The 23293-nt window shown below is 39.4% G+C and overlaps 1 protein-coding gene across 6 annotated transcripts in view; it reads right to left on the bottom strand.

Moving 5' to 3' along the window:
* The window catches only part of DLG2 (discs large MAGUK scaffold protein 2), a 963673-nt gene that overhangs the window by 495186 nt on the left and 445194 nt on the right, over positions 1-23293 (bottom strand). For all 6 annotated transcript variants that reach the window (XM_056503649.1, XM_056503680.1, XM_056503673.1 and 3 more), the window contains one exon: positions 19468-19629. In XM_056503649.1, coding sequence (XP_056359624.1) covers positions 19468-19629 — 162 coding nt within the window. The remainder of the gene's footprint in view (positions 1-19467; positions 19630-23293) is intronic.

The raw sequence follows: 23293 nt of genomic DNA, 5'->3' as shown, positions 1-23293 counted from the left end.
GAATTGGTAATTCCAGGATTTGGATTCCAGCTACAGGGGAGTACACCATATGTGATATCCATTAGGGATTTTACAGAGCTCCCCCACTGCCTGCATGCACATCACCCTGACCTCAGAGCTGCCTGGCAGCACCCCACACACCTCAGCTGCAAAACTTAAAGACTGAAAATCTGAGATGTAAAAACTGGTAACTATAAATATATATTCAACTGCACTCCCAAATAAGCAGTTAATTATATTGCCCTGTTGTTTATGTGGATATTGAAGGCAAGAGACTTGTTCCACTCCCCCTGGACTTGCAGAAAGACAGAAATGGTATTTCTCTCCCCCTTCCAAGCCATATTATCTTCTGCCCTAGGACTATGGTCTTGGAAGGACACATGCTGACTTATCCCTAAAAATCCTCATAGATGGAAAACACTAAACATTTCCAAAACCAAGTTTAAACATAGTGACAAGAAAGGTGAGCCTCTTGTTTTTTTCTTGTGGGGGGTCTCTCATGAACATTTATCAAATAACTCAACATATTCTGCCAAGAGCAGAATGGGAATGCAGTATATATGTGGTAAAACTTCACATTTTGCCAAAGTCAGACATAGATGATTCATTGCATAGGCTGAAAGAATTTCCTGTTCTAGAATTCACAGCCTTCCATGTGGAAATTGTCTGTAGTTAAGGTGTGAAGGTAACTTTTATTCTTTATCTTCATAAATCAAAAGAAAGATTCGAAACTAAAAGAACTGCAGCATATATTCTGAGAAAGTCTGTGCATATTTTGTCTCATATTCCCCATAAACTGTGCAAATAATGGATTATTCACTCAATAACAGAACAAAGACAGGAATCAGGTCAGCTAGACCTGAAATATTTCATTCAATCCAATACAAAAGTTTTTGTCTGGAAGGGGGAACATTACTGCTTTTGCTGCATTTACTTTTGGATATTTTGTTCCATTTTGGAATGCCAGTATAAAATAATGAGTCCAAAATGATTTTGCAGCTTTATATAAAATGTCTTGACTTTTTTGAAACAAACTTTTCATTAAAACTGTCAACACAAAACATACTAATTTCTGATAGTTTTTCTTCTTCAGTCAGATGAAACTATTTGTTGACTTTAATTTGGAAGTTTTAAGGTAAGACTGAAATAGCTTTTTGTGGCAAATTTGCTATTAAAAACATCTCCATCTGTACTCATGCTAAACACCCCATGTTTAGATTCTTAGTTTTAGCTACCACTTCTGACAATAAATATGCACCTCTGATTTTATATTTTTTCACTGAAAAGTTTGGTTTCATTGCAGCCATGCCACTTAAAACTGAGAAAAAGAAATCCGATCTTTCCCATATTTAAATAGGATAAAATTCCTTAAACATTTCAGAAAAATCACTAAATACTTACTAATTTCATCAGTCTGCTTCTAGAACAGGCATCAAACTGTGCAGCAAAACCCACAAGAAAGTATCATCATCTTGTAGGACCAGCTTTTTTGTTTGGTTGCCTTTCTTGAGACTAAACCAATAGGAAAAAATCCTACAATTTCATTTTGTCTACAGCAGTAACTCAGGAGCAAATGAAGTTGGGCATTGATTTGTGCAGTCCCTAAGGTGACACCCAAAAATTTCTCCTTCATTTATTTGGGGTTTTTAAATTTAGACTGAACTTGAAAAAGAGATTATCAACAGCTTTTGTAAATGAAATTAGTAGAAAACCAGACTAATTCCACTAAAACATGTCTTGTTCCTCTCAATACTTGATCTCATCAGTCAACGATGCAGAAAGGTAACAGAAATTTCTAAATGCAACTTTTTCTCTAAATGATCTTTTGGTTTGTTAAAGTTAAGAGTGTGATAAAAATAGAGCATGATAAAAATACATCATAAAGTTCACAAGTGAAGTTTCAAGTGATACACACCATATCACTTTATTTTTATTATGTGTCCAATGAGCATGTATCTCTGGTATAAAATCACACCATAAAAGAGCAGTGGAATCTTTTTACAGTGTAACTTATTCTCATAGTTTCAATTGCCATAAGATCTTTGAGTCCTGGAATGAAAAATAAAACAAATAAAATAAAGTCTTTATTATTTTGTAATAACTCACAGAGTGTTACTTCATCTCTTACAAAGGAATTTCAAACATTGCAGTGGGGCTTTTTTTTCTCTTTTGCAGGTTCCAGAAATTACCCTTGAGCTAGCAGATTTCTGGAGCATCCAATCTGTTCAGCCTTGAAAAGGTTATGTATGGCAGGTTATTATGTTCTACTAAACCCTGACCTGTTTTATCAGGGTGAGATCTATGGGCCAGCAACAGGCATTGTGCTCTACAGCTTCACTGAGAACCTTAGCAATTTACAGTTTCCTATCCATCTGCACACTGCCATAAGATCCATATGTTCTGGCTTTTAATCTTCTCTCCTGATTTCTCATGCTTGCTCATGAATATTTCCAGATTCCAGAGAAACAGACCCATGAGCAGCAGAATAAACAAGACTTTCCTTCCTGTGGCTCTGAGCTGTATTGTTAAATTCTGGTATTGTTAAATTCTGTATTGTTAAATCCTGGTGGCTAATAAGGTGTTGGTTCCAATGGAAGTTTCTGCTGCAGCAAAATTTCACATTTGCTCTTTCTCTCTCACTCCCTCATCTCTTAATTGTAATACTTAATCTGTATTCACTCACTGGCATTTATATCAGATGACTTAATTCTGTCTTTCCTCCATTTGGTTCCCTCTTTTTATGGCAGCCATAGGACTTCCTCTTCAGCTACTGACCCCTTTAAGACTTAATTGAAAATGACAAAAAGGCAAAGAAAATCAAAGGGAGCAAAAATTATCATCATGGTCTAACACAGTATTTTTTTAGAAAACATTTTTCTTTTTCCATTGCAATCTGTGTTTCCTTGTCTTCGTAGATATGTATATTTTTCAAAATTACATTTTATCATCTGCCTAGTCTTCCAGTTCTGTTTAATTCATCTGAAATATCTTACAGGTTTATCTTCTTTTCACTGACCAAAATAATGGAATCCCATCAGCAAACTGCCCTGTGTCTGTCTAGATAATAATCACATTTATACTTCTATAGCACTGTCTCAGAAAGATTTAAAAATGTGCATAGACTTTCCCTGGTCCAGGCTGTCTTGGGATAAGCTTAGCCACAAGCCTTCTGCCATTCTGCAGGTGATCCATTCACTGCAGTTGTTCTGATCACTGGCACTCTAACCTTCCCTTGTATTTTATTTTCAGAAGTGTTTTCTTTCCTTGGTGTGTTAGAGGGACAGGACTTTGTGAAAGTTATTTAGTAAGTACAAATAAATTACTTGAGCCTCTTTTCCACTCACTACTAATTTACTGACACTATCAGAGATTCCATTAAGCTAAAAGAAATCCATTTTTCTTTTAGAGAAACTGTTCCTGTTTGTTACAATCCCATTATGTTTATCTCATTAAAAGTACCTGGCACAGATTTTCTGAAGTAATTCCCAAGATCATCTCTAGAGTTTGTGAAAAGACAGATAAATATTTCCTGCCATCCAGTTCTTTAAATGGAACAGCTGTGACACTGCACATTTTTATTAACTACCCATCAGCCATCCAATTACACTTAATTAATACTATTTGTAAGAGAGTAACATTTTAGTCTATTTTTTTTTCTTTTTAAAGCATACAATACCACAACCAACTCATAAAAATCTAGAGTAAGGTTATATCAACTGAAAATTTACTGTATCTCTGGAAAACAGACTGTACTAAGCAGATACAGTTCTGTGATCCTAGGATCAGGTTTTGTCCCTGAAGCACATAGACAGTTCTGGGAGCTCTGAAGAAAGCCCCACCCCAAATCTGCAAAGGAGTGGTGGGCACAGATGCAACAAAAGCAATGAGGACAAGTGTGTGGTAGGTTCCTACTCTGTGGCCTTAATGCTTCAGAAAAACAAATGTCACTGGAGTAGGAATACCCAGGATCTACATAGTCTAGCCCTGCACCTACACTAATTAATGTGTGAGCAAATACAAAACACCTTGTCCAATGCCCTGACCACTTTCTCCATTTTTGCAACAAAGAGTGAAGTGGGACCTGCAGGGTAGTTGCAGCACATAGGAAGGGTAAGTTTGGGATGGGACTAAAAGCATGAAAACCATTATTTCCTGTCTTCTCCATCTTTTTAATTTTTCCTCAGGTGATCATTCTTGCCCCAGACTGCTGGAGATGCAGCTGCCTTGGGTAGCCACTATGCCACTCATCAAATGAATCCCCTTTTCCACAGCTGAAGAGATGTCAAAGCATTCAGACCACATGTCTTAGAGGGAAAGGGGGGTGGGAAAGACACTGCCAGCTCAAGGAATCAGGCAGTTCTAGGAGAAGAGAAAGCATTTCCACAGTATAAGGATTTCTGCTAATCAGCATCCTGACAGTCCATAAAGTGTTGCTCTAATGGTTCTTGTGTTTGCATATCAAATTGTCAACTTATTTATTCTTGATAAGAACTTATCAGAGGTTCAAATGCCACTGTAGCCCCCAAGACATTGCCAGAGAACAGAATTATAGTACACTATGATGCCCTCCACCAGCAATTTAGAAGATATAGAGTACTAAACCCATCACCAAATAATATTACAATACTCAAATAAGATTACAGAGAATTTGGATTTGACAGTCTATTTATCACAGGTCTTCAATATCACACCCAGCAGGCCAATAGAAAGAGTTTGTGAGAAGAAAGATGGAGATGGGTGTCCCTAAAAACAAAGGGTCCTCACAAGGATGTGCCAAAACTCTTAATATTATGTCTCTAGCCTCTTAATAAGGCATTCACCCTACCATAATTAAGAAAACTCATTTACACTAACCATTATCATGAAAATTATGTTGAAAAACCCATCTAATTGAAAGTATAGTAACGCTCATCAACTCAGTTAAAAACATGTGTAGAAATAAATCAAGGACATTAATTGATTAACACAGTAAGAAAATGGTGGCAGATAGCTGGGGGGGATTAATTTCTACATTGTGTAATCATGGCAGATTCTTACAGACTCTATTCTTGGAACCATTTTTCTCTAACACCAAGGCTGTTTGTTTTTTCCCCCAAAGTGTGTACACTTGTCCGTGTGTTTCTCACTCAGTGAGGTGCAAAGCACTCATGCATGCTAACAGAGAAAAGCCAGTAAATGTAACAAGATAGCACTGGTCTAAAATTCAGCCTTGAGATATGAACATCTCCAGCTAAAAAAATTACAAAGGAATTATACACTAGCTTAAAAGTAGATATAATTTGATTGTAATACATAGATTATTAGATAAGATTTGAATATACACAGGAATTCCTATTAATTTTTGCTCATTTGCATTGGTTTTAGCCTCGACAGCTCTGTGGTATCACAACATTAAAGCTTTTCCTTGTCTCTATGATGCTTAGGACAATGGGGCCCTGCACTGCTATTATAGCCCCTGGGTAATACTATAACCTAAATTATCATCATCATCATTCAGATTGAATTAAGAGGCTTGGAAAGAATATGCATCTAGGGAGGAATCTCCAGACCAGTCTAGCTTAGATCATTACTGAGAGCTTTAATGAGAAGGGCAGTGGCACATCTGCTTTGATGTATTCAGGGGCTGGAAGGACTGTACTAACCTGGTCAAAAATCTTGATGTAGCAAAGATGAGACAATCTGAGATATGCTACAGCAGGATGCTACAGAATGGATGAATTTCATCCTCTCCCACACCTCTCATTTTATTATCAGATGAGATTCTCAAAAAGAATTTAAAAGAGTTTGTGACTTAACAGTTCTTTGAAAATCAAAGGGAGATGTATTCCTGCCTAAATTAGGCTGAAACCTACTTTTCCCAAAAGCCTGAATATAAAAGAATCCAGCTTTTCAAGATTATATATAAACACCACCGTCACCCCTGGGTTTAACAGTGTTTGGGAAAATTTTGTACTTATCCACCCACACATGATCTAACTGAAGTCTGCAGAGCATTCACCCACAGACAGATATGACCCACTGTGTTTGTATCCAGGATGGTGGAGCAATGCTAACAAACCCAACATTTCAGTCAGGGTAGTCCAGCAAAAATCATTTGGGGGCTGCTAATTTTGTTCAGGTTTCTTCCCCTGTAATCCCCAGAGGCAATGCAATGAGCAGCTCCTTTGAATATTAAATTATTGAAGTTCAGAAGAATTTAATTAGTATCTCACCTACTTACCATCTCGCAACGATACCTCTCCTACAATTATGGTACTACATTACAAGCAATTTCATCTTAATTGAATAACTGGAATAAAACCTGGGTTCCAATTGCCAGAATTACCTGCATTAAGATAGCCATAACTGACTTAAAAACTAGAAAATGTGAGATAATCTCTATGCATGCAGATCCTCTTGTATTCAGCCTTAATACTCACCCTTGAGATTACCATATTCACCCTAGAATTACCATACTGTCAAAAGAAATGCATTTAAACAACACTGAAGACATGTCAGTATTTCTGGGTATGAGCAGCTGAATAATCACAAAGTCAAATCAGTCTGCAAGGTATCAAAATATAGGCTCTAAAATATTTTCAAATATTTTAACAGTTTGTGCCTCTTTCTCCCCAGCTGCATATGCCTACATATACTTCAGCCACTGACTGCCAGACTCCTTTCTCACAGTTCCTCACACTCAAATTATTTGTAAAATAAATTTTCTCATAAAGTCTTGAACTGGAAGCAAGAAAGAAAACAAACAAAAAAATTTGCAGGGACAGTGAGAGCGAGATAAAAAGAGCAATGGGATAAAACCCAAATTGTATTTTCCTCAGCCTGTTTTTCTACCCTGCTGCATTTCCTGTGGTTCCAAGCTGGCTCAGATCCCCTTTGGTTTGAGATAATGACCTGGCATAGAAGTCAGCTGCTGAGTCATCCTGCTTCAGCAAGAAAGTATGAGGAAAAAAGGTTGGTGATAAAGTCAGTCTGTGAAAGGTGGAAAGCCACAGATGTATTTCCAATGGCTCTATCACCCAGCTGAGTACAGAGAGTTTCTAAGTCATTCTGCTCTGAAAGACAAACCTGTTCAGGGAAGCACAGAGTCATTAAGGTTGGAAAAGATCTCTAAGATCAAGTCCAACCATTATCCTAACACCATCAGGTCCACCACTAAGCCATGTCCCTTTGTAGCAGAGGTACATGTTTTTTGAACACTTCCAAGGATGGCAATTCCAACATGTCCCTGGGTAGCCCACTGCAATCCTTGACCACTCTTTTATGGCAAAGTTTTTCTAATATCCAGATATCAGGAAATACCTAACCCAGCTTCTCTGCAAGCTGCCCTGTAAGAAGAGTTTGATGCTGGAGTAAGGAAGGTGCAGCCCCTAAAGAAAGGCACACACAGTCCTCTGAAGGCATAGGTGTGGAAATTCTCAGTACACAAAGTGATGAAGGAGAGTAGGAGCAGTAAACTATATTTTTCAAAGTAATTCAAACACTCCACCTTTCTAGTAGCTACAACAGACTGATGTACTGGTGCTCTGTGACTGTGCTCAAGACTGCTTTTCTTCTGTTTAGAGACATCACTGGAACAGGCTCCCCTGGGCAGTGGCCACAGCACCAAGTTTTGCAGAGTTCCAGATGTGCTTGGACAGTGCTCTCAGGCACGTGGTGTGATTTTAGGGGCTGTCTGGTGCAAGGCCAGAATTTGGACTTGATGATCCTTGTGGGTTCCTCCCAACACAGGATAGTCTGTGATAAATACTGATGTGATGCTGTGCCTGGTTGATTGTTGCCTTTTTTTTGATAGATTCAGCTTTATATTTTTTTTAATAGTCTCTGAGGAATAATTGCTTAGTAGTCCTTGTGGCTGGCTTTGCACTCCAAAATAGAGACAGGATTAGAATTCCCTAACCCAGTATCTTTAGGAGAGAGTAGGTAAATAGCACGTTCAGAAATGGAAATCTGACTTCAGTATTTTAACCTGAGCTTGCTTGAGCTGGATTTCAGATATTACAGGTATTAGTAAAGTACAAGTAGTACAGAAATGCCCTTGGGTTCATTTCACTGTTCCCATTCATACTTGCCTTAAGTAGATAACAACATCTCCAGAATACTGAAGAAATAATGCCTTTTCTAAACAGAAGTAAAATTATGAAGATGGCACTTAGGAAAATAACCCATTTTCAGCTGAAATCTCTAATTCAGTTCAGATCTGCTCAATCTGCAGATTTATTGCAAAACAGTGAAAGAAACAAACCTCCCAACAGCTCCTAAAGAGGAAACAGCAGCAATTTCAATGTGAAACTATCTGCAGGTGTGGTCTTCAGAAGCTGGTTGATGACTTCAACACTTCCAGAGTGTAAAGTTGTAAACTTCGTGCTATTTTGGCTAATTCCCAGTAATTAATATAACTATTTATGTTCTCATCACTGATTTTCTACTTCCCTGCTTGGCTTTGCTCATCCACTTGATCAAAGGCACAATTTGTGAGACTGACTTCAAAGTAAAAATTTGTTTATTTGCTGTAAAAACACCATTACTCTTTTTAGCCTTTCCAATGTCATGTAATCAATTGTAATAATTTTATTAGGTCTATTATCAGGTTTAATGATTTTGTTTTTTTTTTTTTCTGTTTGGAAGCAAAATCTGCAACCACTATGGGGTGATGAAATAATGCAGCAATTCAGACAGATGCTTATTACAACTGTAGTGGGAGGAAGGCTTTGAAAAAATCATCTAGGTACCCTTTCTTTGAGAATGTGGCCATTTTTTGCAGAAAACACTTCAATCTAAAAAGCTGGCTTCTGGCTCTTATCTATGTAAAAGTCTCATTCTGTTCATATTTGGAAGATAGATGCAATCTGGTGTTCATGAGTTTGTTGGTTGAAAAAATTGATTGCAGTTTCTTTGGCTCACAGTTTCTGTAAGTATTAGTAGAATAAAAGCTGCCCTGAGTGCAGCTATTTCAGTGGGCAACTGAGATCCACTAAACTTGATAATATTCAACTGTATTTCACATTGCTTTTGTTCAGGGGGAGGGGAACCCACCTTTCAGAAGCAAGAAAAATAAGAAAAACTGTTCTTTAAGTCCATGTACAACAAAGAGGAGACAGGCAGAGCTGTGTCTCCTGCTCTCTAAAGCAGCCAAGAAGCAAAATGATCAATAAGAGTGCAGCTGTCTCATACAGGAGGGCATCAATCATTACACCTTCACAGCACCCTGGTACAGATTTGTACTTCATGGGTGGCTTGAAGGATTAATAAGATCCATGTCTATGTGTAGGAAAAAATGTAAGAGAAGCAGAAATACAGGGAATGGATCCTGAAGGTAAGTCAGAAAAAAGGAACAGGGAAAAGGAATACTGATTAACTAAGGAAAAAAAGAAACAATTTCATACCAAAGGAAAGACAACACTGTGAAAAAATCAACTTAGTAAACAATGCAGATCTTAAAAAAGCCACCTGAGTCATCAAGACTGCTGACTGTTTTTTTGACATTATTCCCAAATGCATCAGCCTCAGTAGCAATTTTTAAAGATTATTAAAAAGCAAGTGACAAGATCTTCTGAAACTGATTGAAGGGAATCAAATGGCAAAAGGCATTTCCCATTTAAAAATATTTTTGACAGAGATTTCTCTTTTGAGAAGTCTCAATTAGCCATTGATACCAAGATCACAGAAGCACAGAACCACAGAATGGTTTGGGTTGTAATGGACATTGAAAATCATTTAGTTCCAAGTCCCCTGCCATGGGTGGGGAGACAATGTCACACAATAATAAGGTTGTGAAGGGGTCAGACAATAATAACCTCAGAAACTCTTATTTAGACTAGATTCTTGACAAGAGTTGGAAAGTAACAGCCAGTTCAGAAAGGTCTATTTTTCTTTTAAATGTCAAAATTCTGTTTTTTTCATAGCTCCATAATCCACAAAACTACAGCAAGATTAAATAAGAGCTATGAGAAATAGGAGTTTAAAAATTTAGGAAATAGCTAAAGCACTTCTTAGTCAGGCTGCCAAGATACTCTTTCATAAGGTTTGACTAAAGAGATTCTGTTCTCTTCATCCTGGGGGCTGCAGCCATCCAGAGCTCCTGGAACTGCAAACTTCTGCTTTATTTTACACCTGGTACTGACAAAAGCCAGAACATTTTTGATGTGTCACATCATCAAATGTATAAACACATGTATCTTCTAGTGAGTGAGAGAATTATCAGTATATTTCTCAGTGAAAAGGTACTATGGCACTTTAGTGCTTCATTTAAATTGTAGAATACATTCCCAATGTCAGCAGTAGCCAAAGTCTGGCAGAAGGGCATTTCAGCTGCAGAGCTTAGGGAAACAACTGGTGTTAAACCTGTCTGACATATCTGAGAAAAATCCCTCCTGTTGCAGTCTGACTGATAACACCAAGATGCTTTATTGCACTTTTCAGCAGTAGGTCACCAAACACTTTGGAAAGGTGGCAAACATCATTACAGATACTTCACAAATATTCTGGTACTTCTAGACTCAGAGAAAAGAACTGGCAGAACATACAAATCCTATGTTCATAGCATCTAGTAGTTAATCCATGGATTTACTGCATATATATCATCTATTTCAGATGGGAAGAAAACCCTCTTTATAACAGCCCATCTCTCAGGTTTTTTTTTTTTTTTTTTTTTTTTTTTTTTTTTTTTTTTTTTTATATTCTATAAGTACTTCACATGGCCAACACATCAAGGGGAAAACAACTCAGAAAATTACGGGGAAGCAAGGAATAACTAGCACTATGCAAAGCATTAGAGAAAGACAATGAGAGAAGGGGATTCTTGGAATTTCTTATTTACTTGATTATGTGTGAGAGACATGGTCAGGAATATCTGCAATATGTCAGACTTCCCCCTCTCTCCTCCACCCAAAAAAAAAAAAAAAAAAAAAAAAAGGCTCAGGAACAAGACTATAGTTAAAAACCCCCCTATTCAAAAAGAATAAAGGATAAATCAGCTAATTAATACTAATGGATAAAGCACCCAGTAGATCAAGAACACAGAAAACCTCCTGAAACAGCAATTCAGATTAACATTTGAAAAGACCTTCAATACCTAGGAGGCCCATATAAAGTAAACAGGGTCCATAGCCTGAAAATATTCTTAAATTCCTTTGAAAATTCCTGTCTTCGTTCTTCAGGCAATTCTAACAACATACAGTGTGCTAGTAGTTACTGTCAGAACTTTCTCCATTTGTGTCCATCAGAGGACAACATTTATTTTGCCAAAAAATAAAGGATTGCAATGCCTGAGGTTTACTTTAAGTTGCTGAGATTTCTCCAATTAAATCACCCACTGACAGAAGCAATTTTATTTGGTTTCTTTTTTTATTCTGTCAGAAGCTAGGAAGATAACAAGATACTGTCTGCAACTACATAAATCATGTGGAAAGCCATCAATCAGAAAGCCAAGGCAAAACATCAAGCACACAAAACAATGGATTTAGCTGTGATGACAAAAGCAAAAAAAAAAAGTATTCTTCACTAATAACTCTTCTTCACTGTAACATTCAATTTTTGCACCATTTCAGGAATTTCTTTAGAGTAAAACAAGGACTCAGAAATGAAAGACATTCCTGCCCACATGAAAATGAGACACAAATTATTACTCAAAATGCTAATCTATAAGCTGCTTATTTTGCCTTGAAACACAATGAAATCAAAATTCAGAGCTACTTCCTTAAGAGCAAGAACAGGCACAGGCACATTTGTGAGCTTCCTTTGCCTCTTTCTAATCCCATTGCATTTTTATATTAAAAAACATAGATTACAGATACAGATGTGTGATACATGCTTATCTGCTGTTACAGTAGGAGATAAGAGAAAAGCAGTCCATGATTAAACATGTAACAAGTGCTGTATCTTAATGAAGAAACCTACTGAATATTCAGTGGAATCCACTGACTGCAGCATGGGGCTTTGCCAGTGACTGCATACTGAAAAGGAGAGAGAGAGGGGGGAAAAGGACAAGACAAAACCACCTCCAAAACACAAAAGCTAGGAAGCTACCAGGGCAGTGATCAAAAGTATTCTTATAAGATCATTGCTACTGGGCTGAGCCACTCTGGGGACAAAAAAATGCTTCATGCAGATTAGTTATACTTATGAAATGCAGTCAGTGTAAGCAAAGGATGCAAGATTAAATTTTAGATGGCTTGCTAATATATCCATGCATACATTAATATGTCCTCTATATAACCCTAATTAATTTTGCAACTGCAAGAGAAAACTTCAGATTGCTGTTCCTGACAAGTAACAAAGCCTCAGCCTCTCTCAGTCTTCCATGGCTTTGAAAGAGCCTCTGAAATGCAGCATCTTTGCTCAGGAAGAACAGCCTGTGCTGAGGCACTGCCTCAACTCTTTGTCACACCTCAACTGCAGAGATTAAAGCAAATTCAACTTTTTTTTTTTTTCTTCCCTATTTGAACTTCATCTCTATCGTAGGGTTCTTCCCCAGTAATAGGAATTAATGGATTGCAGCAGCTCTGAGAAAATAAATGTGGTTTCTTACCACAGACAAGATTATCCCCAAAACACCAGGAACCACATTTACACAGGGCTATCAGGCATGGTGATGCTGAAAGCTGTAGCAACCAGCTTTCTCTGTGTAAACCTGGTTCCCTGGGGGCTAGGGGTATTTATATTACCTGGGCAGAGGACTTCCCTGCAATTGCTCAAACCTGGTCTAGTGGAAGATGGCCCTAAGGCAGGGGGTTGGAACTAGATCATCTGAAAAGAATGGAAACTAGATCATCATCCCTTTCAACCCAAACCATTCTGTGATTCTATGTTTCAAAACAGCCAAGCAGGTCTGTGGAGTGTATTTCCTTACACTGTTTTCCAGCTCTGGGCAGCAACATCTCAAGTTTATTTACAGGTCACATGGTCCACTGCAACATCAGGAGAGTCTTGGACTTTATTCAGTTTTCACAGTACCTGTGACCAGTGCATGACTTTGGTCTTTATACAGAATTCAGTACCAAAAAATAGTCCAAAAGTTTGTTGAATTGAGAAATGAGACTGTTGCATTTGGGAAAAAAAAAAAGACTTTGGTCTTTATACAGAATTCAGTACCAAAAAATAGTCCAAAAGTTTGTTGAATTGAGAAATGAGACTGTTGCATTTGGGAAAAAAAAAAAGCGCCATATAATATTTTGACCTTATTTATCCAAATTGTCTTCGGAACTCAACTTTTATTGAAGTCAATGTTAATTCATGAAATAAATAGCTCTTGTCTAATCTACATTTTTAGACACAAAAAATTACTCTTTATGACAGTTCCCAGGAAGCTCAGGCTAATACATTTTTCACAGAATCATTAATCATCCAGGCTCATCCTCAGAGCCTTTTTCCCCATCTTTGTTAATTTGTCAGACAAGCACAGCAACCACTGTAGTGAGGTCTGACTCACCCCTGGACAGGGAAAGCTTCAGAGGTGGGGAAACAAGCTGTTTACAGACAGAAAAGGGCAAGTGACAGATTCCAGGAGCCTTCACAGGCATGACCTTCCTGCACTCGGGTGGATAAAAAGAAGAATGATGGACATTCAAGGGATACTACACACTCACTAGGAGATAGGAATTGGGAAAGAGAGACATCTGCCTTGGAGCAGAAACTAAACATTCTCCCACATTAGATACAGAGAACCTCAAAGAATCTTCTGGTCACTCATGGTGAGAGGGGATCTCTATTGGGTCCAGTCCTGTTTGACACCTTTACTGATCATTGGGATGAGGGGATCAAGTGTACATTTGCAGATGACAGCAAGTCAGGTGAGAGTGTTGATTTGCTCCAATCCTGTGCTCAGTTTTGGGCCCCTCACTGCAAGAAAGACACTGAGGGGCTGGAGAGTGTCCAGAGAAGGGACACGGAGCTGGGGAAGGGTCTGGAGCACAAATCTGATGGGGTGTGACTGAGGGAGCTGGGGGTGTTTAGTCTGGAGAAACAACACCTGGAAGGAGGTCACAGCCAGGTGTGGGTTGGCCTCTTCTCCCAGGCAACTGAACCTGTGCCAGGGCAGATTCAGGTTGGATTATCAGGATGAATTTCTTCATGAAAGGGTTGTTAAATATTGGAATGAACTTCCCAGGGAGGTGGTGGAGTCACCATCCCTGGAGGTGTTCAAGAAATGACACTCAGTGCCATGGTCTGGTTGACAAGGTGGTGATCTGGCAGAAACTGGACTTGATCTCAGAGGACTTTTCCAGCCTAAATGATTCTGTGACTCAAGTAATGGGTAAGACAGGGCTTCTTGCCATTAAAAAAAAAGTATCAGTGTTCTCTGGCATTGGGAGAGACAGCCCTCCTCTTCTGTAAAGCAATTTGTACAAATGCCAATTCATGGATAACCTTAAATTTGTGGACTGCTGAGCCCATTTGTTCCATGTGGAGATGGTTTTTCTCCTCTCTCCACTGGAAAATCATTCCATCAATCCTAACTTTCTGCAAGCTGTCAGCAACCCAGCTGAGCTGCAGGACAACATCCTAGGACAGAAAGAAAAGGAGTAATAACCAGTGTGGCTCCTTCCCTTCCAGAAAGTGAGGCTATCAAAGATGAGATTCATTACTGATCATTCTTGTTTGAAAATAACTTAGCTTAGGATAGTAACAGCTATTTAGCTGGTTACTTGTTTTTGCTCAATTTCCACTGATGCTTACAGTTCAAGCTGGCATTAAATTAAGAAATGGAAATAGCTGGAATAGCCTGACATTTAAAATGCTCAGACAACCAAGGAGATGCAAGATCCTTACAAGCATGTTTTACTCTTCAGCTTATCTTAACAAAGTGGAGTATAAAGTTTTTGAAAAACAAAAGTAAATCTAACATCACAATAATAGCAGTAAGGTTCATGTAGGAGCCAGAGTTCTCATTCATTTAATGAACACTGATTAGCTCTATTCCTGAGAGGAAGGGGAAGAGGTACCTATTTAATTTAGAGACAGGGCTTGCACTTCTGATTTTCAGGTACTATTGTGTTGAATTCAGATTTCCCAAAACACCATGGATTCACAAGGCACCTTTTTCCTGAATTAGTACTTTCTAAGGCATCAAAAAAACCTCTCAGTAGTAGATCATGAAGCTTTACAGATGCAGACAAAAGAATTCTGAGCTTACTGCACCATCTCGTGTCAAACAAGGGGAAGTGCAAGAAAATTATTTTAAATTCCCTTTTCATTACACTACAGTACTTTTTTCCCTTTAAGAGATTATTAAAACACAATTCCATCAACTCCATAAGTTGAACAGAACATTTATTATCTTAATAAGGCAACTCTAACAAAACTTCTCCAACGTTAGCATTTTCCCAAATGTTAATACATCCACATAACTGAAAACCTCCTTCACAACTTCAGTGTTTGACATTCAGAGCTGCTTAAGCTGTTGAAAATTGTATCTTCTGCACACTAATAGGCAGATCAACCTTTAACAGGAGTTTGAAGCTTTCTAAAATTAAGCATTTTCCAGAACTAATTTGACTGCACATGAAATGCTACAGGAGAGTAGAAAAACAAAGTGAATGCAAAATATAAAAAGGTGAAGAAGTGGAAAATACAGGGGAAATAAAAGTGTGTCTTGTTTGCAGCAAAACTGCTCTTGTTCATTATTATCTTCTGAAAGGGAGTAATTTGGCTAATGCATGCAGGATTTTAGGTACTTGGAAGATCAGAAAAACATGCCTACCTTCAATTTCAGAAAATCTATTCACATTTCTAAACAGTATTTATCATAATCAGTATCTGTGTGTCTCAAAGACAATTTCAGAATGTATGAGGACCACATTTCCTATTATTCAGCACATAAAACAAGTGCAAGAGTGGTGAAGAAAATTAGTTTTGTTTAGGTTTCCAAAACAATCTCCTGAGGTGATCAATAATTATAGAATCATGGAATCACAGAATGGGGTTGGAAGGGATCCTCTTGAAGACCATCTAGTTCCAGACCCCTGCCATGGGCAGGGACACCTTCCACTAGAGCAGGGTGCTCAAAGCCCCCTCCAGCCTGGCCTTGAACAATTCCAGGGATGGGGCATCCACAGATTCTCTGTGCCTCACCACCCTCACAGCAAAGAATTTCTTCCTAATATTCATTCTGATAATCTAATAACAATTAGCTCCACTAGAGTGTTTCTGGACTACATCAAAGCACACAATCTGAGATATGAAATTAAAGCCAAATTCTTTAAGAATTTCTATACTTCAAAATGTAAGATGCATCTGTTCTTTGCAAACACGAGCCATATCAGGCATTTTAAATCATGTGTGTTAACAAAAAGATTGTCTGAATGCTTCCATTCTGAGTGTCAGGAAATGTTTCAAGAATCCCTGGAATGTTTTACCTGGAGATGTACACAGGGGAATAGGCAGGCCCCCAGTTTCTCTGCCTGAATTTCAGCCATTCTCAAAACTTTCCTCTGTAATGATGCAAGCCTGTCCTCAAGCTGGCAAGCTGGATTATGGTTGCAAACTGAGATGTCCACTGAGAACTGGGGAGCAGGGTGATGGCAGCAAGCAGTCTACATGCACAGACAAGGTGTAACATCTATGGCTTCCACAGATGGCTGTGAGCACTGGTCACTTGGGAGGGCTGGAATCAGCCAGCCCAAAGGGAAGTTTTACAAAACACAGAAAAACAGAGTCACAAGGTTGGAAGAGACCTTCAAGATCATTGAGTCCAACTCAACCCAACACCTCAACTAGACCATGGCACCAAATGCCACATCCAATCTCTTTTTAAACACATCCAGGGACAGTGACTCCACCACCTCCCTGGGTAGACAATTCCAGTACTTTATCACTCTTTCTGTAAAAAACTTTTTCCTAATATCCAACCTATATTTCCCTTAAGTGCAGCTTAAGGACACGTGTGTGTCCTCTGGTTCTGTCAGTTGCTGCCTGGAGAAGGAGACCAACCCCCACATGACTACAACCACCTTTCAGGGAGCTGTAGAGTGATAAGGTCACCCTTGAGTCTCCTTTCCTCCAGGCTGAACAACCCCAGCTCCCTCAGCCTGTATGATATTTGCAGATTTTTTTCCAAATGAACAAAAATATCTGGAAACAAGCAACTCTTTTATTCTGCCAAAGTCAAGTCACTTAGGAAAAGTGATGTGATTAGGATGGACATGTAGCTTGGTCTTGGGACATCATTTTGGTTCCAAAGCATCTTAACTAGATTATTTTTATGCTCAAACATTTTCATTTTATGATATTATTTCAAAACAAATATTGGGTAATCATCCTGTCACCAGGGCATCGTGCAGCCACTAAGATGCTTCAAAACTTGCTGGAGAGGTGCACCCTGATGCTGCAGTCCCTATGGAGAAATTCAGGCAGTGAAATGCAGCCAGGCAGTGACTAAACCCCACCCAGCCAGGCAGGCAATGTGCTTGGGTGAGTGGTCAGTTCTGATGGCACACAGGATATGATGTGATCCCTGGCTTGGTGTTAAGGAAACTTCCCAGTCTGACCATTCCCAGACTCTAACAGTCACACTCCCAGCACCAGAAACTGCACCTAATGCATTCCTCAGCACTTGGTACAGGCAGACTCATGACTTTCAAGCATGCACATTTTCCCTTTACACCAAATATTCTGGCCTGTAACCAGAAAAGTGAGGCAGAAGAATTCCTCCAGCTGCCTGAGCTAAGTCTCTACTGAAGGTTAAAAGATGGGACATAGACAGCAGGGAAAGGAAGCAGGAACTTCAAAGCCATTTGAAGAGACAAACAGCTAAATTTAGATTAAATGGCAGGCATGAGACTATTAAGTAGCAGATATAAGACACTGTGAATCTGAAGGAAACAAGGGGACAGAGTCAAAGACAAAAATCCTCATGCTGAAGGGACAACTTGGAGGAGGCACTGATTTCCAAGAGGAAATATTATACAGCTCCTGTCCTACCATCACTTCAGAAATCAGCAGCAGACAACTTTGTCCTGTTACAAGAGCAAATAAGACTGGGAGCTGTTTCAAGGCACGTGTGCATGTCTGGGGATACCCTGCACTTCAGAACAAGCTTTTTGACATCACTGCTACACCCTCAGCTTGGATTATGTAGCCTTGCTTGAAAGACTCCAAATGTGAAGAACAATGTCTGGTTTTGAGCTTCATGAACAAGAAACACCACTGTAATCACAATACTCAAGGAGTCCTAGACTGGAACAGGAATGTTTCCTTTCCAGGCCAGAAATTGCTTGGTCTGTGATTGTCCCCTGTAATCCTTTCCAAATAACTAAAGTGATAACCTCAGCACAAGATGCTCTATCACTGCTTGGTACTGTTGGCTTCTGCAGAAGAAGTTAAGTAAGTAACCAAGAAAAGTGCTAAAACCTGATAAGACAAGCATCATACAAACTAAACACAGGACCAACAGGAGCAGAGGACAAAGATTCATTTGCATGGCTATTCCATGAAGGCTCAATGAACACCAGCTGTATTCACATCAATCTTTAATAATAAACATTTCCTCTCACTTGTAACCACACTGTAAACACAGTGCTAGGCAAGCAGTGCCCATTTCACAGGCTTTGAGCACCAGAGGGAGCAAAGCCCATCTGCCTTGTTTGCTGGAATAAAACTCTTACCCAGAACATCACCATCTTGAGTAAAAAACATCATTCTTTCCCCACCCCTGCCCTTCCCAGGCCTAGTAGAAACTAAAATAGAAAACCCATCATGCTAATCACTGCATCTATGCTCCTTCCACAAGAGAAGCTCTAGAAATATTTTCAAACCACTGCATTCTTATTAATGGACAAATGTAAAATTTCAGGAATGGATTCCTTTTTGGTTATTATACAGGTCCACCAGGAAAAGAAACATTTTTGCCCAACAAGATCTGTCAGAGGACACCAGACCCACATACAGCTAAAGCTTCTATATTTTATAAATAGTTGCCTTTGTTAACAGAAAGATATCTCTACAGCACTCTGAATTGCATCAAAATCCACAGAAAACTGTAAGTGCTTGAGCAGCAAGGATATGAATAGAGGCAAATGAGCTCCCTTTTCAGACATAACTTGTGACTTTGATATAGCTTTCTGAGAGATGAAAAAAACTAGGATTCCATCAGATGGTTACATATACAGTATTTTTTAAAAAAAATTTCTGAACAAGGATAATCAGGAAGGGAAGTGTGCCATTTCAAAATCACTGAGGCCAAGGACCTGCATTATTCCTTTCACAATGTAAAACAGGCTCATTTGCCAGGAATTATTTTTACTTGAGCAAAAGCCTCACTTAAAGCAGAAAGCTCACATCTCTACACAAAGCTCTATCAACTAAACTACCACCTGTTCCACTAGAGTGAGCCTTAAAAACCCATCACAGGACAATCAATCTGCAATGATAGATTTCAGAAAGCAGCTTGTCTGTTTGTGTAACAAAATAAGATTCCCAGGCGTTTCATGTCTTGTATTTGAGGACCAAAGCCATGATTTGCAGGGATCCTACCTTCAAAGGAGAAATGTGTGACTGCAAGACGTATCCATGGACATTCTCTATCTGAGACAAGTTCTTCTCTGACACATGAACAAGCTCTGGGCCTCTCACTTCGTGGGTTAAACGAGGCAAAGTATGGTCATGTGGAGCATCCTCATCTTGGTAACGATATTTCTGGAGGAAGAAAACATCAGGAGAGAACAAATAAGCTTTTAGGAGGTAATTCCTATATTTTAATATAATTGTGGAATAGAAAATAAAATATGATACAGTAGACAATAATCATTGGATTCCCTAGTGTGTTCTGGAGAGAATGAGTCATTCTTTTTTTTACCATTGCATCCAAGAGAGAAATGTAGCATATGCCACTGATACACAAAACTTTCACCATCAAACAGACATTTGAGATGACACACTGATAATGAAGGAAAAGAGATGTTGATCAGCTAAGCTGTAGTGTCAGATCACGTTTCACATCCCTGTGTTAATAATTAGAGTTCTGTAGCTCTTCTCTGCAAAATACTTGAGTTATTTTCCACTTGGCAGTGTGTACTCTGATGCTGGAGAGCACACATGCACTTCCACACAGCCACAGTCCCACAGAAGATGCCCCTGCAGTAAAGTTCTATCCTTCTACTCTTCTCCATGGAGAGGCAACATGAGGGACTTGTCCAAGATCCCATATGAAGCTTGTAACAACAAGGAATATAACCCTAAAAATTAAATTAAATTAAATTATCTGTTCTCCAGCTTTGTGAACAGGTGTCATCCCCTTTAGCTTGGTCCTGAGGAGGGGGCTGTTGGATAAAAGCCTAAGACTTGTTTGTATGGCCATATAACAAAGCTAAGTCTGAAGTCCAGGTACAACCACCAGAACATCCCAAAGCAGACCTCTCCATGCAGCAGACCTCCCTGCTGCTTCCCCACTACACTTTGACCACTCAGCTATGGAGTGTTATTTCATTTATCATCCCTCCTAAGGAAATTACCACAGTGTATTGCTGCCTTCAGTCTTATGCATGGAAATGTTTCAGCAGTTGCCAATGATTTTCAGAATACACATGTGACATGATTTATTATTTTCTTCTTTTCTGGGATATGCCTGCAGACCTTCACATATTCACTTTTCAAATAACATAATTAATGAATATATGAAATGACTGGCACCAGCCAAATATTATTTGGGCAAGAAGCCATCAGCCTAACAGATAGTACTCCAGCCAATGTCACATTTAAGGCTTGGCACACAGATCATTTAAGCCACAACCAATCAATTATTTTTTTAATTGAGTGAGCACTCTTTCTAAAAAGACGACTACTCTGAGACATCCTCTTTAAAGTGAGTCATTTGCTAAAACATAATTAGGAGAAATAAGAGCAGAATACCAGAGCCATCTCATTAACCCAGGAATGGGGAAATGGGCATGTCCAGAGGCTGCATCTTAAGGAGACAAGACAGCAATGACAGAAGCCATGAGAAGCTCTACCATAGAATATAGAACCATTCAGGTTGGAAAGGATCTTTAAGATCATTGGGTCTCCAACCATCCAACCCAGCACTGCCAAGTCCACCATTAAACTATGTCCCCAAGTGCCACAAATACACAACTTTGAAATACCTCCAGGGATGGTGAGTCAACCACTTCCCAGGCAGGCTGTTCCAATGCTTGACAGCCATTTCAGTGACAAATTTTTTCCTAATATCTAATCTAAATCTCTCCTGGCACAGCTTGAGGTTGTTTCCTCTTATCCTATCAGTTATTATTTGGGAAAGAGACCTACCCCCACCTCACTACAGCCTCCTTTCAGGCAGCCATAAAGAGCAATAAGGTCCCCTCTGATCCTCCTTTTCTCCAGACTAAACACCCTCAGCTCCCTCAGCCACTCCCCATCAGATTTGTGCTCCAGACCCTTCCCCAGCTCCGTGTCCCTTCTCTGGACACTCTCCAGCCCCTCAGTGTCTTTCTTGCAGTGAGGGGCCCAGAACTGAGCACAGGATTGGAGCTGTGGCCTCAGCAGTGCCCAGTGCAGGGGGACAATCCCTGCCCTGCTCCTGCTCACAACACTTTTTTGCAGATACAAGAATTTATACATAAATATATACAGGCTTCCCACTTCTTGCAAGCTCCTTATCTTCTGGGCGGATGTGGGAGGGGTGGAGTCCCTCCCACTCTAAGGACTGAGAGCTGCACTGCAAAATAGGATTTGGAAGTTCTTGTGGATGAAAAGCTGGACATAAGCCAACAGTGAACAGCCCAAAAAGCCAGCCTCATCCTGGGCTGCATCAAAAGAAGAGTGGCCAGCAGGTCAAGGGAAATTATTCTCATCCTGTATTCTGATGACATGGCACCCCACCTGAAGCACTGCATCCAGCCCTGGGGTCCTCAGCACAAGAAAGACATTCCCTCCTCTGTTCCTGTTAGAGCAGGTCCAGAAGATGGTTACAAATAGGATCAGGGGGTGGAGCACCTCCCCATGAAGACAGGCTGAAAGAGCCTGGTTGTTCAGCCTGGAGAAGGGAAGGTTTCAGGGTGACACCTTTCAGTACTTTAAGGATGCTTATATCAGGAAGGGAGAGGGATTTTTGATATAGGCATGTAGTGACAGGATTAGGGGGAATGGTTTTAAATTGGAAGAGATTTAGATTACATATCAGGAAGAAATTATTTCCTCACTGTGATGAAGCATTGAAACAAGATGAAAATCCACAGGGAGGTTGCAGATGTCCCATCCTTGAAAGGGATATTCAAACCCAGGTTGGACGGGGCCATAAGCAATGTAATTTAGAATATGTCATCCCAGCCTTTGCAGGGGTTTTAATCTTTCAGGTCCTTTCCAACCCAAACCATTTCGTGTTTCTATTATTCATTCTACGATTATATATTTCATTATATATGATTCATTTGATTATATATCATTCATATATGATTATATATATAGCTACAGATATATAGATATAATATATATGCTATTCTTTCCAGCTGACTTTTGCTGTTTTACACTGCCAGAAGCAGAGTGATGTGGCCTTAAAGAGAGAACATCTCTTTCTCATCACTAAGTCCTTTCCCCATCACTGCACTGCAGTGTAGCTGTTGCATAAACAGGAGCCAAAGCCCAGAGTCAACTGATTCACCCTCAGCCCTGTGATCCCAAAGAGCAGAACACTTGTGTGGACCTCCACTGATAGACTCACTTTGTAATTTGAATTGATCTGTTTATCCAATAACTCTGCATTCCCAGGACAACTTCAGTAATATCCAAGTTCATGTGCCATCAACTGAGAAGTTTACAGAACAGATTTCCACTGTTCTGTTTGTCTTTGCCTCCCTCCCATCCCAAGCCCAGCCTCTCCTTCTTCACAAAGTATGAGCCTAGAGCATTTCTGGGTCAATCCTGCCATGGGTTTGCCTCATGTTCTTAGCACCAAACTCATTGATTTTCATACATCTTTCCTCCCACAGCATCTCTTCATTGAAATGCTTTCAGCTGTGAACCAAAACAGCTTGACACAGCAAAAAGCCAGTGGTAAGGCTGAAAATTCCAAACCAGAATTAAGACACTCCTGCAGAAATGCCTCGTTCATCTCCATCACCCTGCTCTGATGGGGTCCTGCAAGTGTCCTTGAAAAAAAACCCATTCCCTAGAAACCTTTCTCTAAGGATTAATTCAAATTTCTGGAGGGAAAAACATGATTGCACGGAAATGCTACTCTTCACTTGACAAAAGAACAGGTGGATGTCTTATGATAATTAAATTACAAATCAGTGCCTGCTGCTGACAGGGTATTGTATGCTGCATCAGATATTTAAAATCCTCTGTAATTACCTATAATGGGGGT

The sequence above is a fragment of the Oenanthe melanoleuca genome, chromosome 1, assembly GCF_029582105.1.
Source record: "Oenanthe melanoleuca isolate GR-GAL-2019-014 chromosome 1, OMel1.0, whole genome shotgun sequence".
Lineage (NCBI taxonomy): Eukaryota > Metazoa > Chordata > Aves > Passeriformes > Muscicapidae > Oenanthe > Oenanthe melanoleuca.
The sequence above is the reverse complement of the archived record's forward strand: the minus strand, read 5'-3'. Positions and strand labels throughout refer to the sequence as shown.